Here is a 15,250-nt window from a genome sequence, read left to right on the forward strand (position 1 = left end):
TCCCATTTTTGTCCAATCAAAGGAATATATCCTTCATAGCATTGTTTACTACTTTATTCTAAATTTGAAATTTTAAAAAATTAATCAAAATTGAAATGCCCTTCTCCATTCTTTTTTTTAATTCTTATTTTAAAAATTAAATTAAAGTTGGGTTCCAACCCTACCACTAATTTTGTGCATTATTCTCATATATTAATGTTTTATTAATTCATTTTTTAAAAATATATTTAAACACAAACTTACCTAATTGAAATATTAATGTTTTTAAATTAGAGCAATAGTGGAGAATAAGTTCATATTTGGGTAAAGGGGGACATATAGTAAGCTTTGGAAATTAAATTATGTCTCTTTTATATAAACTTGTGTGTTTTTTAATGCTTTGTTGGGGAAATAAATATTATGGAAACTTTATTTTAGTAATAAATTATAATATAAATAGATATTTATGGTTGTGATTAAGTGTATATATATATATATATAGGTGTGAGATTCGATATCGATTAGGGAGGAGAATGAAACACCCTTATAAGAAGGGTGTGAAAACCTCTCCCTAACAGACGTGTTTTAAAAATCTTGAGGGGGAAGTTCGAAAAGGAAAACTCAAAGATGGCAATATCTGGTACAGTGGGTCTGGGCTGTTACAAATAGTAACAGAGCCAGACACTGGGAGATGTGTAAGCGAGGAGATTGTTCCTCGAAGGGGAGTAGCCATGAGGCGGTGTGTCAGTAAGAACACTGGACCCCAAAAGGGGGTGGATTTGGTAAGGGTCCCACATCGATTGGAGAAAGAAACGAGTGCCAGCGAGAGGACGCTGGGCCCTCAAAGAGGGTGGATTGTGAGATCCCACATTGGTTGGAGAGGAGAACGAAACACCCTTATAAGGGTGTGAAAACCTCTCCTTAGAAGACACGTTTTAAAAACATTGAGGGAAAGTCTAAAAGGGAAAACTCAGAGAGAACAATATACGCTAGTAGTGGGTCTGGGCTGTTACAAATGGTATCAGAGCTAGACACCGAGCGATGTGTTAGCGAGGAGGTTGTTCTTCGAAGGGGGTAGACACGAGACGACGTGCTAGTAAGGACACTGGGCCCCAAAAATGGGTGGATTTAGTGAGGGTCCCACATCGATTGGAGAAAGAAACGAGTGCCAGCGAGGACGCTGGACCCTGAAAGGGGGTGGATTGTGAGATCCCACATCGGTTGGGGAGGAAAACCCAAAGAGGACAATATCTACTAGCGATTTTTCCCGAAGGGGGGTAAACACGAGGCGGTGTGCCAGTAAGGACACTAGGCCCCAAGAATGGGTGGATTTGTGAGGGTCCCACATCAGTTGGGGAGGAGAACAAAACACCCTAAGTGTGTGGAAACCTCTCCCTAGCAGACGCATTTTAAAAACATTGAGGAAAGTCTGAAAGGGAAAACCCAAATAGGACAATATCTGCTAGCGATGGGTCTGAGCTGTTACAAATGATATCAGAGCCAGACACCGAGCGATGTGCCAGCGAGGAGGTTGTTCCTCAAAGGGAGTAGACACTAGGCTCCAAAAGGGGGTGGATTTGGTGAGGGTCCCAATCGATTGGAGAAAGGAACGAGTGCCAGCGAGAACGCTGGACCCTGAAGGGGGGTGGATTGTGAGATCGCACATCGGTTGGGGAGGAAAAACGAAACACCCTTATACGGGTGTGGAAACCTCTCCTTAGCAGACATGTTTAAAAACATTGAGGGAAAGTCCAAAGAGAACAATATCTGCTTAGAGATGGGCCTGAACCATTATAATAGGTTTGTGAGTGTTCCTACAAGCTCGGTCTACGAATCAAGAAGCTACTCATTGGTTTTGTATTATCGTGTTACAAGCATACTAGAGATCTCAAAGTCAATTAATACCAACTCGAATTCTCAAATTGCGAGGTTCCATATCGATTGGAGAGGGGAACAAAACATTCAACGTAAGACACGTTTTAAAATCGTGAGGATGACGGAAATACATAACGAATCAAAGTGGACAGGGCATGTTGCCCTAGCTCGAGAGTGATATTATATCACTAACAAAACATTCATTGTAAGACTAAAATCGTGAGGCTGACGGAGATACGTAATTATTTATATCACTTAATCTATACGTATCTCCGTCAGCCTAGATTTTAAAAACATGTTGCCCTAGCTCGAGAGTGATATTATATCACTTAATTATTTATTTATTTATTTTAATGTAACACTCCTACTGTAAGCAACTATATTAGATTAGTGTGCCTTTATTCTTACTATTTAAGATTCAATTAATAATATATCGAGAGAACAAATAAAGTACCGTTCTAAAAATATTCTATGTTTTTTAAAAAAAAATTAAAAAAATTTGAGAATATTATAAATAATTTATTAAAAAGAATAAACATGAGTTAATTAAAAATAAATTTTAATTCAACAATAATTATTCCCACCACTATATATATATATATATATATATATACCTTGAAAAATCCCAATTAAATCAGTTTTCTCGAAATCTCATAGCCTTTTTCTTTAGAACTCCACAGGTATACATGGCCGGCGTTTGGGTGTTCAAAAACGGCGTCGTTCGACTGGTGGAGAATGTAGGAGCCGATACATCGGACGGCGGGCAGCGGTCGAGACTTCGTCGGAAAGTGCTGGTGTTCTGTTCGACGGGGGAAGTGATGACGTCATACGCAACGTTGGAACAAAAATTGATGACGTTGGGTTGGGAGCGTTATTACGACGATCCAAACCTACTGCAATTCCACAAGAGATCGACGGTCCATCTCATTTCTCTTCCAAAGGACTTTGCCAAATTCAAATCGATGCACATGTATGACATCGTCGTTAAAAATCGATCTCATTTCGAAGTTAGAGATACCTAACTTGTCTCTTTCTAAAAAAACTGCTGCCGTTTTGTTTAAGTTTTTTTTGTGTGACAGTTCACGCTCGAGAAAAGTTATTCAATATGATTGCTATAATTAACGGTCTCTGATGACCGTTGGATGCAGATTTAAATTTTCTGTGTGATAAAGACGTCGAATACGATAGCTAACCATTGAGTACAGGTCCAAATGGTTCGCGTGACGTAGAATTGAGTTCGTTTTTGTTGGGTTTTATTTGGATTCCTAAGGGTGGTTGTGAGAATAAAGATTAATGAATGTAGGGTTTGGATTGAATTCAATTGTGTTTGAGATGTGTGGCTCTAATTAATATCTATTTCTTTTAAATTTTACCATTTTTCTTTTAATTTTATATATTTTAATTAATGAGTTGATTTACGTTCATGTTCCTATTAATATTTTAAAAAATTAATTTAAAATAAAATTCAAAATTTTATTTTTTAGAAATTTATTAAAAATGCAAGTTAAAAATCATAATTAAAAAATTGGGTGAAAATGAGCAACGAAACGTTGTATGTTCGTAATTATTTATTCGATAATTTATGGGTAAAGAAATGAGGATTATATTTTCCGTCCCCGTCCTCACCGCTCCTCAATTATTGATTGATTACTATAGTAAATAAGTCGATGAATACTATGATATAATATTGATATTAAATTTTTCTATATATTTTTTTTATTAAGATAATTTATAATTTTTCTTTAAACAATATATTTATTATCTTGGCCGAGAATAAATTTTTTTAAAAAAAATCATAAAAAAATAAAAATAGGACAAAAAAAAATACATATTAGTTATAAAAATATCTAAAATTTTAAATTATAATAATAATATAATAATCTAAAAAAAGTTTTAAATTTTTTTTGAAATTTTTAAAAAAGTTTTAAAATTAATAATAATAATGAGTGGTTAAAATTTAAATAGAAACTTTAATGTATAAAATTATCCATGTCGAAGAGAAAAAGGCTAAAGCTTTTACCTTTTTTTTGTGTCTACAGAGCAAACTAATTGGTGCAATTGAATCCATGGCAAATGGAAACCCAGATTATGAGCACAAGAGCTAACAATATCCCAAGAACAACTAGCTTTATCTTCATGTTCTGATACCACATTTTCTTCCTCAGTTTAGTTCCTTGTCCTCTGTACGTCTGCGCCTGTCGATATCGAGAAACTCTTGATTAAGATTACTTCTCGGGTCGATATCATATCGGTTATGGAATTGGCGGGGTTTGGTTGGTTTGTTTACCTGATCTCGGAGACTTTCCGTTTTGTCAGCAAGAGAATTGATGTTGTCCCCTCGCTCAAAAGCCTGCAAGAACATGGAAAGATCTCGTAATGGTCATTGAAACAAGTGAGAATCTTGGGACGATGAAGTTAGTTCGGCGTCGGGTTTTAGCCTAAGTCGACGGTGAAATGAGTTTTCAGTTTGCAAGAACTGAAAAACTGAGCAAAAAGGAACTATTCTGCTTAACTGAAACCACAAAGTCGTCCAAACCGAGCTAACTGAAGTCGTTTCGGTTTTCCCGTGTTTTGAAACCAACTTCCATTGGAAAAAAAGGGCTAAACTGCTCGGTTTTGTTCGATTCAACAACTTATACGACAAGAAGATGTCGTAAGAGACAGCTCTAAGATAGTTTTTGCTAGTGTATCTATACTATGTTTGATTCATAGATCATCCCCCACATGAAGAATCTCAACAAGCCTATTCAGCATCACATACACATTAGCTAGTTATTAGCGTATTCAGCTTCACATACACATCGGTTGAAGAGGGGAACAAACCATTCTTTATAAGGGTGTGGAAACCTCTCCCTAACAAACACGTTTTAAAAACTGTGAGGGAAAACTCGAAAAGGAAAGCCCAAGGAGGACAATAGCTGCTAGTAGTGGGTTTAAACGGTTACAAATGGTATCAGAGCCAGACACCGGACGATGTGCCAGCGAGGATGCTGAGCCCCGAAGGAGGGTAGACACCAAGCAGTATGCCAGCGAGGACGTTGGCCCCAAATGGGGTGGATTGTGAGATCCCACATCAGTTGGAGAGGGAAACGAGCTTTCTTTATCAAAGTGTGGAAACCTATCCCTAGCAGACACATTTGAAAAACCATGACGAGAAACCCAAAAGGGAAAAGTCAAAGAAGACAATATTTGCTAACAGTGGGTTTTGGCTATTACAAAAGGTCTGCAACAGATATGCATCTTAAAGTACTTGCCTTCACGACGCTCTATCGACTAGGCCAACTCACGGTGATTATCGTCACAAACCAGAAATTTTCTAGAACAAGATGATAATGATAAACGTCATGTGACAAAGAATAACGATGCAAATTCAAACAAATCCACGACCTTTCGAATCGACATTGATGTATGTTTACCTTATCGAGATTCTCCAACATTATACTCTTAACTTCCGAGACTTGAGCCTTCACTTTTATCAACTTTTCGATCTCTTCCGCGTGCTCGATGATATACTTCATGTGCTCTTTCATAACTGGCCTGCAAAATATCAGGAAGATTATGCATCTCGATACTGCACCGAGGCAAATAAACACGAACGCAATAGAAATAAAGCTTTTTCGTGTCGGAATTTACCCGAAATCCTTATTGAGACTTTTCGCAACAGCAGTATCAGCTTTACCACCTCCATATCTTTTCTTGAAGTCGGCTTTCATCCGTTCCAAAAAGGCTATGGATATCTGCTTACCGAGAGACTCTTTCGCCACAACACAGTAAGCTGCAAAAAGGTACCATGTAACAAAAATTTAAGACATTAAACAGCCTAATTCTTGACATTTCTCACGCCTACCGACTCCGAAACATCGATCCCGAGATAAACGCGCCTACTCGATTACTGATTTACTGTAAATAAGAATGAATAAACAATCATGTAATACTACTAGACTGTAACGGCCTAAGCCCACCGCTAGCAGATGTGAGATCTCACAATCCATCCCCTTCAAAGCCCAGCGTCCGGCACTCCTTCCCTTCTTCAATCGATGTGGGACCTCATAATACATTCCCTTCGGGGCCCAGCGTCCTTCTTGGCACTGCCTCGTGTACACCTTTCCACACCCTTATAAAGGTTGTTTCGTTCTTCTCCCCAACCGATGTGGGATCTCATAATCCACCCTTTAGGGCCCAGCGTCCTCGCTGACACTCCTTCCCTTCTTCAATCGATGTGGGACCTCATAATCCACCCCCTTGAGGCTAAGCATCCTTTCTGGCACACCGCCTCATATCCACCCCTCTCGACTCAGCCTTCTTGCTGGCACATCACCCAGTGTCCGGCTCTAATACTATTTGTAATGGTTTTTCCTTACATACTTCCCCTCAAAGTTTTTGAACGTTAGAGAGAGGTTTCCACACCAAGATATTTCGTTCTACTCCCCAACCAAGGTGGGATCTCTTAGCAAACATAAATAGATATTATGAGATTCTACATGCATTACCACATTGAGCGGCTGGAATTAGCAAGCTCAGAGCCATTTGATTCCAGTTTTCAATTACTTCATTCTGAAAACTAAAATGAAATTTCAGCACATACGATGAACAAAATTGATCAGAGACTCAGTTCAAACAGCCTTTACCTAAGCTAAAAATCCACAATCAATCAAATACACTTCCAAATCCGAACGAATTCGAAGAAATTAACAGCAAAAACAGGCAAAATAACAGAAACTCAACAATCATCAGACTAGATCCAACAATTTCCAGTTGAAAAATCAACTTCGAATTCAGTTCCTCCGATAAAGAACAGCACAACAAAAACACCTAAATCGAGAAGGAAATGAATCAAAACCAAGAGATAACTTAAGGCATGCTTACCATAACCATCTTCGACCAGGAAATTAAAGGTATGATGGTCGCAATTGTAAGTGAACTTATTATTGGCAGAAGGAAGTTTCTGAAGGCACTGATTCGCAATCGCCGGAAAGTTTCCGGTGAACTCCGTGAACTCCGCCAAGATCATGGTTCCTCTAGCCACAAAGCTGTAAATGAACGAGTCTTGACTCATCTTCTTCGAGAAGAGTGAGCGAGTGAGTCAACTCGGACGAAGAGGAAACAGAGCACTCAGGAAGATCGCCGTTGGGGAACTGAACATTGCGCTTGCTATTAAATAAATAAAATAAAATAAAAAATATAAAAAAAAAAAAGTGCCTGTCCGATTTCTTTTATAATTTTTTTTTTTTTTAATTTTCTCCAAATAAAGCAAAAATTCTTATTTATTTCCTCACTTTAATTATTATTAGTACAAAGATTTAGGGAAATGGTCAAATAATCAAAGATTTGGTCCTCAGTTTACGTAATAGCGTCGCATTAAAAATAATAATAATTAATTCGGAATATTATTTATTTATTTATTTTTAATTGAGAAATTATTTCAAAAAAAAAATCATAAAATTGTGGCATGTAATTTATCTTGAATTTATATATTTTTTTAAATTCAACGTGTAGGATTCAAAGGGTACGACCCTCTAATTTTTTTTATGGAGGTTATATGTCGAAGCCAGTTAAACTATTTTTTAATCTACATCCGATATTTAATAAAAAATAATTATATTTTGACCGTCTTATTAAATCTATATATATATTATATTATATAGTTTTGATATTTTTTTCAAAAATCTAAAATTTTAATAATATTATAGACATAATGATAATAATAAAAATAAAATAAAGTTTAAGGAATTAAGATAAATTTGATAACTATTTTGTTTTTGTTTTCGAGTGAAAACCAGGAAAAGAATTGTCTGTCTGATGAGATTTATTTTATTTTATTTTATTTATTGTTGGCCGCCTTTTTATCTGTCTGACAGGTAATTATTTTTTACCTGCTTTTATGACTGCTTCAGTCTCAGTTCCAAACTGTGGGAATGAAGAAGATTTGTAACGTTAATCAGTAACTTTTTTTTTACTCAAGGTTAATCCTACGTGTATACTACTGCTGAGGTACGATCTCATAATTTACTCCTTGGGATCTAGCGTCATTGCTTATATACTACCCGATGTCTGACTCTTATACCATTTATAACAGTTTAAGTCTATTGCTAATAAATATTGTATTTTTTTACTTGTTATGTATTATCGTCAGCCTCACGATTTTAAAACGCGAAGAAAGGTTTTCACACTCTTATAGAAAATGTTATGTTTCTCTCTCTAACTGATGTTTGATTTCAACTTTTTTTTTTAATTTTTTTAAACCAACCTAGTTGACCTTTTGGTACTCAGCAGTGTCAACTGCCCATTTACACAGCGCGCCCTTGAGAATTGCGTCGTTATGCCGGGGCTGTGAGGGCTCTCAGCCACATGGATAGTTCAATGTGCTCATCAGCGCCTGACCCTGAGATGTGGATCATCCAAGGCACATTAGCATGGCGTACTTCTCCTCTTTGAACCGGGAAAACCAAACTTCTACTCAGGAGGATAGATCGATTCAGGTGACAGTCAGCCGAGGAAAGAAAAGAGATAGTTCAACCTGAACCGAATCCATCTCCTACCCAGTCGGAGCCAAGTGGAAAGACTCTCACTCAACGGATAAAAGTATAGCTCACGTGGACATAAAGGTTTGACACATTGAAAAATCTTTGAGACGGAATGAGGTTCTCTAGCAGCCCGCCAAAGTGTACCTTACTTGAAATCCAATTTCCCGCTTCGATTCTCCACTAAAGCCTCGTTATCATCGACTATAAATACCGTCCCAAGTCAAATTTCGTAAGAAATTTTTAGTTTTTGAACGGATGTTCTAGAATGGTTGGAAGAAACGCTCTCAACTCGGCTTCTTTCTCTCTTTCTCCTCATACAGGTCTCTCTCTCTCTTTTTGTTATCATTTCTTATTTGATTTGTAAGTTCATGTTATAAATCCATAACGTGTTTGCGTTTTCATCTTCTCTGTTTCCGTCGCTGTTGTTCGCTTCTTTAGGAGGAGATCGAGATTACGTTTGACTTGAAATGGCAGTGTTCTACTTCGAGATTTCCTTCAGTTTCTGATTCATCTGTGCACTTTGAAGTAAACGAAAAAATAGAATACGCTGCATCGGAGATTGGAGTGAGTTGATTCTTAACAGACTTCAATTTTGTTAGGCATTGTTTGTAAATATGAAACTGATGAAGCTCGAGATCAGGTCGCGTGTTCACAGTTATGAATGAAATGTTAAACCTAAAGAACTTCACAACGATCTACGAATTAGATTGAATCGGAATTAGTAGATTTGATATCTGGCATTTTTCCCCCTTCTAATTTGCAGGAACTATCACGATTGCCAAACACAAATTTCTCGATCTCTTGATTCTTTGAGGTACGTTGAGTTTCGATAAACCTTTAGCCTCTCTATTAAAATTCAATAGGTCTTAAAATTTTAAAAATCATTTAATATATTCTTAAACTTCTAATTACATATTTAATACGTTTTAAAATTTTAAAAATTATCTAATATATTTCAGAGTTGAATTTTTAATTTTATGTTAATAGATTTTTTTTTAATTTAGACGATATTTAGTAATAAATTATAGTTTACTATATATATATATCATATTAGATATTTTATTATAAGATAAATATGTAGATATTTACCTTCTTACCTATTTATTTGGTTATAAATAAGATAACTTTTACACTCGTGCGGTGAACTAATCAAACATTCTTACCGCTTTTAAGGTCGTATTCAATATGATTTTGGTTTTTAGTTTTTGATGAATTTATTTGGTCTCTTCCTGAAATTTACTCGTAAATTTAAAAATTGTAAAAATAAATAATAATAGGGAATCTTTGAATCTTTTTTCGTAAATTTAAAAATTTGGAATTTTATTATTTGCAATGAATGATTGATTCTTATTTTGCGTGCCATCTAATCTCATTATTATTTTGTTTTTACCTTTTCAACTTTACAACTTTATCTCCATAAATAACTCAAAACCTTTTTCTAGCAATTTCTTTTNCAATTTCTAGCTATAATATTTTTATATTGTTATCTGTTTTCAAACACATTTTTTTAAAACAAGTTAAATTTTTAAAACTAAATAATAGTTTTAAATTTTTTTATTTTGTTTTATAATTTTTTTTACTATACAAATATGTTTTTCTTAATGAGATAAGAAACTTATATAAAAATAAAAAATAAAAAATAAAATTGTGGAAAATACAAAATTTTGATAACATAAAAGGAAAATGGTTGTCAAATTATTTGTTTTTATTTTTGTTGTAAATATATTTAATAATTTATTTTATCTCATTCTCATATTTTAAATTTTAAAGCATGTTTATTGTATCTTATTTTAATTTGAGTACATTTTTTATTAAATTCAAATCACACTTTTTTCAATATGATATTTTAATATATTTTTTCTTATCCAAATATAAAATTGTGTTATTTTTAGTTTAATATTCTTATAAAACTTTGAAATTATGACTTTTTTAGGATTAAAATTGCGTAAGAAACTTACTTCTAAAATTTATTTTTAAAGATATTTGAATAATTATTCTTAATATGCTGTAAGAATGGGAAACAGACTGTCAGTCACAGTAACTTCATTGCAATTTTCGAAGCTGAATCTTGTCTGTTTTTTGCTATTCTAAACTATGCCTACTCCTTTTTCCTTTTTTTCAAAAAAAAAAAGATTTAAATATTATATTGTTCCATCTTCCCATTTTATTTAAGAATTTTTATTTTTAAGTATTTAAATTCAATACTTATATCTTCAATAAATCTTATAGTTAGTTTGAAATGATTTTTATTGAGTCAGTTTTATTAATAAAAACTTTTATAAGTAAGAAAACATATTTTGAAATTACAAAGAATTTTTTTTTATTATTATTGAAACTAAGATAAAATTTTCATGTATGTCTCAACATATACGATCAGATGAGTCTACCCACACTGAATCAAACTATAATTTGTTTTTGTTTATCGTAAAATTTTAGATATATATGTATTAATTTAAGGGAAATTTTGGAATTTGAGGAGTTAATTGAAGAAACATGGATATATGTATCATATGCAGCGCCAATTATAAAATTTATTCCTAAACCAAAGTCTGATTCAAGGAAAAACTATTATGAAAAAAATGAAAAATCAGGAATCTACTAATGAGTGATCAAAAATCAGGTTTCATCAAATGAACATTTAAACAAACACTAGAATTTTATAAAAGCGTTCATCAAAAGGTTACCAAAGGCATCCTCACAACATCCATAAATACGCAATTAACTAAAAACTCAAATGGAAATAAATTTGAAGTAGAAGAAAAATAGAAACTACTACTGTTGGCGAACTTCTACTTTCTTCTTCTGCCATAACCTGTCTATAGCACTGTCCGCATCTCCCTGTCAATTATAACCCATAATTACATCAATTTTGTTTAAATTATTACTTAAATGGAAATCAACGATATATATATTATAATCTTCATACATTTTCATTGAAAGATGACACAAAAGTAGTCAAATAAACAAAATACTTTGAGAAGTTTAAGAAACTAGAATGCCTAGGAACATTCAAATCAAACCTTAAAATGATTTTATATTTCATTAAAAACTAGAGTAAAAAATACTTGATTCTTCATTTAAATGATTTTATATCTAATTAAAAAGTCAATAATGAAGGTTTTTCCTTCTAATGTTTGGTTCTAGTTTCTAATAAATTTTGAAAATAAGTTCGCACATGTTCGAGAACAAAGGTTTAATCAATGTGCTTACAAGATGTTCAAACCATGTCCAAAATGAGTTGAATCAAATGGGAAAACCAAATGAAGAATGTTTTAGCTATCAAAACAAAGAAAACTAATAATACGCTTAGAAATAGTATAGAGGTTAACAAAAATTTAATCCTAATCTTTGAACGGAAAAATAAAATCGTAGCAAAAAAATGAAGCAAATTTAGGAAGGCTTGAAAAATATGCCAATTTATGTACCCTAAAAGATCAAACAGCTAACTAGATAATAAAGAAGATCGTAAAACTCCATAAGAATGTAAACGATACACGGAAAAAAGTTCGTTATATGGTAGAAAATTATCGAAAAAATTATTTTAGTGGAAAAAAGTACATGAAATCATTAACAAGTTTTTAGGTTAGTACATAAAATAAATGAAAATGAGGTTTGATAAAAATCTTAGGCAGAAAAATGCATCAAAATCATCAACATACAGAAAGCAATTGAAGGAAGAAAATGCTTTGATGCATGCGAAGCAGCCACCAAATAACCAAACTTATAGCACAAAAGAGCAAAAGATCGCACCAAAAAAACGTAATAAAAAAATGCGTGCAGACAAAAATACGAACAGAAATTATTTATGAAATCGAACCTGAGCACGGATGTAACCGCAGAGTGCGAAGGTGGAGAATTGGCCTGTGTAGATGCCATTCTCGTCCAAGTGACCAACATTAATCTGAACCGAGGCGTGGTCCTTAGAGGTGATCAGTCGGTTCGTCGCAGAGCTGAAATCGATACCAACAAGAAAAAAAGAAAAAAAAAACTCTAAAAAGGTTAAAAACCGAAAAGCGAAGAATATAAAATAACAAACGAATTGCTCTCATTACGCACCATTTCCTAGGAATGTAGAGCTCAGTGATCTTTCCTTCTTCGTTCTGCATATTGGCTTCGATGCTAAAAACCTACTTCAGTATAGAAACGACGAATTAAGACATAAATTTGACTCCTAGTCCGTAATATGAATTTACAAACTCCTATAGGAATCGAAACTAGGTAAAAACAAATAGAAGCACTTTCAGAATCTGATTCGCAACTTATCGCTGCATCATTAACACGGAGACAACAGATCGATAACTCGATCACACAATCAATGTAGATAGCGAAGAAAAAAGTAGAACATAATCTAATTATTGTTTTTCTGAAGCAATAAGAAGAACANATCGAATGAATTGAGAGAGAATACCAGTCGGCCAACTGCTGCGAGAGGGGAGTTCGAAGGATGACAACTAGGGTTAAGGTGCGCGCAAAACCCTAGCCGGTTTATATACTTGCCGTTACTGGGCCTGTTTCTGCGGCCCAATTCTGAGTTTCTACGTTCTTTTGTAAAGCCCATATCATAGTTGGGCCGTGAAGCAATAAATGGATGAAATAAACCGTTTTAAATATATGATAAATTACCCAAATAATATAAATTTATTTTATAATTGGGTAATTTTTTATTTTTTTATTTGTGAAAAAATTAGTTTTACTCGTAAATAAAATTTGAGTTGGGTAGCATTTTAGTCCTTAAATTTTAAAAGTTTACGTTTAAATTTATAAATTTTAAATTTAATTGCATTTTGGTCCTTGTCCATTTTTTTTTATACAAATATTGTGTTCCAAGATCGAAAATAATGATTTTTGTGTTTTACTATTAATTTATATAATTTTATAATTTTCCACGTCATAATTAAAAATCATGATGCAAAAAATAAATACATTGTTAAAGTACTAGATGGAAAAATAAAATCAATAACCTTTTAACTATAATTTTTACCTGAAATTTATATTGAGTGTTTTTTTATATAAATATTTTATTTTCTTGATTACCTAAAATTTAAAAACATCCTCTTTTTAAGTCTTTTAAAATTTTATTAATAATTTCAAACTTTTTTAAACAACTTAAAAAAAACATTTAAAATTTTGTAAAAAGTTATAAAATATATACGTTTAAAAAATACTCATAAACTTTCTACAATAACATCAAAACGTTGGTAGATAACCTATCATAGATGATTTTCATCCATATTACTATCGGTAAAAAAAAATTTAACGTTTATTTATAAAGATAGAGAGTGTTCGTGCTACCTTTAAAAAAATTTAGATATTTTTTAAACATAGCACTCGTGTTAAACATATTTTTTTAATTTTTTTTAAGTGAAAGAATATTAATATAATTTCTTAAAGTTTAAAGTATTTTTTTAAATAAATTACTCACAATTTTCATATAAATTAACCATAAATATATTTTTTAGGTTTTTAAAAAAATTTAAGAGTACGTGTGAAAAATTTCCAAGTAATTGGGGATGCAAGGCTTTATTAATTACCACACGTGTACGGCTGGCTTAGTTTATTCTCATTTGTATTTATATAATCTCCAAAAATTGGAAAAAAAAAAACTGTAAAATAAAATATTTAAAATTTTAATTTTGTATTAGACTAATATTAAAATTATCTAAAGTTTCAATTTTATGTCTAAAATAGATATGTTATATTCAATTTTTTAAAAAAATTAACTAATATATTAAATATAAAATTAAATTTATGCCTAATAGAATTTAAATTTAAATTTTATATATGTAATTTTAAAAATTAATAAAATGTTGATTTTCAACTAACTGAATATAAAATTGAAATTTTGATCATTTATAAAATATTTTTTAAATTAAATATATCTAAAAAAATAATAATTATACGGTTAATTTTAAAAAAATTGTTTGATAACTATTTTATTTTCTAAATTAAGTTTTTTTTTTCTAAAAAAAAAAAAGAAAATATAAGAAAAAACAGAAAATAAATTGTTATTATTACATAAATATAAGAAAATAGAACCTTGATATTATTTTTAAAATTTATATTAGATTATATAAACTAATTGAAAAGAACTTACGAGAGACAGGTATAATTATAAGAAAAAACAGAAAATAAATTGTTATTATTACGTAATAAAAAAATCACATAAAATAAACAGCGAATTATATTTCAACACGTGTCTAATTGAATCCGGACCCACTGTAAGTTGTACTGTACATGATTACCTCTCCCTATCATGATTTGCTGTCCTCTTAACTGGCATTACCACCCATACAGATCATGCCTTCCTTTTTCTTTTTCGGATTATTTTCTTTTTCATTTCGTTTAAAAAATCCCTCTTCAATTTTAATTATTGCTGTTATTATTATTATTATTATTTATCTATAACCATATTATTAACAATAAGAATCTTAATATTAATGAAATAGATTATTCTTTAGTTTATTAAAAAAAATTAGAAGAGTATTTAATGTAATTTTTTAAAGTTTAAAATTACTTTTTAAATATTTTTAAAAATTCAAGATAATATTTAAAACAAACTAAAACTAAGCGTAAATATATTATTAAATTTTTGAAAATTTATATTAAATTTATGGGTATTTTTATTAATTTAGCTAACTAAATTATAAATTTTAGAAAATATTTCAAATATTTAATAAGAAATTATGAAAATCATAATAATTACAAAATAAGTTACCTTTTGTAACGGTTGGAATTTAATAGATTTATTTATAGAAATGTAAAATAATAAATGTCGAAAAAAAAATTACTTATGATATGTTAATAAACTTGAACCTAACTTAATTTATTAGTCTATAATACAATTTGAGATTTTTTTTGGCTAAATTTTATAT

General features: G+C 31.6%; 3 protein-coding genes and 2 long non-coding RNA genes across 6 annotated transcripts; 3 read left to right on the top strand and 2 right to left on the bottom strand.

Moving 5' to 3' along the window:
- Window positions 1-573: 573 nt before the first annotated feature.
- Window positions 574-11,056, top strand: LOC111807560. The gene is made up of 3 exons (XR_002816955.1): window positions 574-584; window positions 10,149-10,151; window positions 10,970-11,056. It is a non-coding gene; the product is annotated as an uncharacterized LOC111807560 (long non-coding RNA).
- Window positions 2,493-3,170, top strand: LOC111807557 (flowering-promoting factor 1-like protein 3). The gene has a single exon (XM_023693327.1). It carries the CDS (start codon window positions 2,541-2,543, stop codon window positions 2,874-2,876), a length of 336 nt encoding a protein of 111 aa, XP_023549095.1. The 5' UTR covers window positions 2,493-2,540; the 3' UTR covers window positions 2,877-3,170.
- On the bottom strand, window positions 3,805-7,028 carry LOC111807556 (vesicle-associated membrane protein 724-like). The gene is made up of 5 exons (XM_023693326.1): window positions 6,721-7,028; window positions 5,488-5,629; window positions 5,271-5,391; window positions 4,142-4,204; window positions 3,805-4,049 (listed from the first exon to the last, which is right to left on the bottom strand). Exons 1-5 carry the CDS (start codon window positions 6,908-6,910, stop codon window positions 3,900-3,902), a joined length of 666 nt encoding a protein of 221 aa, XP_023549094.1. The 5' UTR covers window positions 6,911-7,028; the 3' UTR covers window positions 3,805-3,899.
- On the top strand, window positions 8,634-9,175 carry LOC111807559. The gene is made up of 3 exons (XR_002816954.1): window positions 8,634-8,698; window positions 8,817-8,942; window positions 9,142-9,175. It is a non-coding gene; the product is annotated as an uncharacterized LOC111807559 (long non-coding RNA).
- Window positions 10,985-12,838, bottom strand: LOC111807558 (40S ribosomal protein S21-2). Of its 2 annotated transcripts, none has more exons than XM_023693328.1 (4): window positions 12,787-12,837; window positions 12,435-12,505; window positions 12,196-12,328; window positions 10,985-11,216 (listed from the first exon to the last, which is right to left on the bottom strand). In XM_023693328.1, the coding sequence occupies exons 2-4, from the start codon at window positions 12,482-12,484 to the stop codon at window positions 11,151-11,153; spliced, it is 249 nt and encodes an 82-aa protein (XP_023549096.1). In that variant the 5' UTR covers window positions 12,485-12,505; window positions 12,787-12,837; the 3' UTR covers window positions 10,985-11,150. The 2 variants fall into 2 exon arrangements, with proteins under 2 accessions (XP_023549096.1, XP_023549097.1); XM_023693329.1 differs by having other exon boundaries at window positions 11,010-11,216; window positions 12,435-12,508; window positions 12,787-12,838.
- Window positions 12,839-15,250: the final 2,412 nt, after the last annotated feature.

This window comes from Cucurbita pepo, chromosome LG12 (genome assembly GCF_002806865.2).
Source record: "Cucurbita pepo subsp. pepo cultivar mu-cu-16 chromosome LG12, ASM280686v2, whole genome shotgun sequence".
Classification (NCBI taxonomy): Eukaryota; Viridiplantae; Streptophyta; class Magnoliopsida; order Cucurbitales; family Cucurbitaceae; genus Cucurbita; species Cucurbita pepo.

Excerpts from the sequence above, each read along its gene's own strand:
- LOC111807558 (XM_023693328.1), bottom strand. The coding sequence starts at position 12,484 with ATGCAGAACGAAGAAGGAAAGATCACTGAGCTCTACATTCCTAGGAAA. Across the intron at positions 12,329-12,434 it reads CTCTACATTCCTAGGAAATG|CTCTGCGACGAACCGACTGA; the intron begins GTGCGTAATGAG and ends TATCGATTTCAG. Across the intron at positions 11,217-12,195 it reads GCGGTTACATCCGTGCTCAG|GGAGATGCGGACAGTGCTAT; the intron begins GTTCGATTTCAT and ends TATAATTGACAG.
- LOC111807557 (XM_023693327.1), top strand. The coding sequence starts at position 2,541 with ATGGCCGGCGTTTGGGTGTTCAAAAACGGCGTCGTTCGACTGGTGGAG.
- LOC111807556 (XM_023693326.1), bottom strand. The coding sequence starts at position 6,910 with ATGAGTCAAGACTCGTTCATTTACAGCTTTGTGGCTAGAGGAACCATG. Across the intron at positions 5,630-6,720 it reads CCTGGTCGAAGATGGTTATG|CTTACTGTGTTGTGGCGAAA; the intron begins GTAAGCATGCCT and ends ACCTTTTTGCAG. Across the intron at positions 5,392-5,487 it reads AGTCTCAATAAGGATTTCGG|GCCAGTTATGAAAGAGCACA; the intron begins GTAAATTCCGAC and ends GATATTTTGCAG.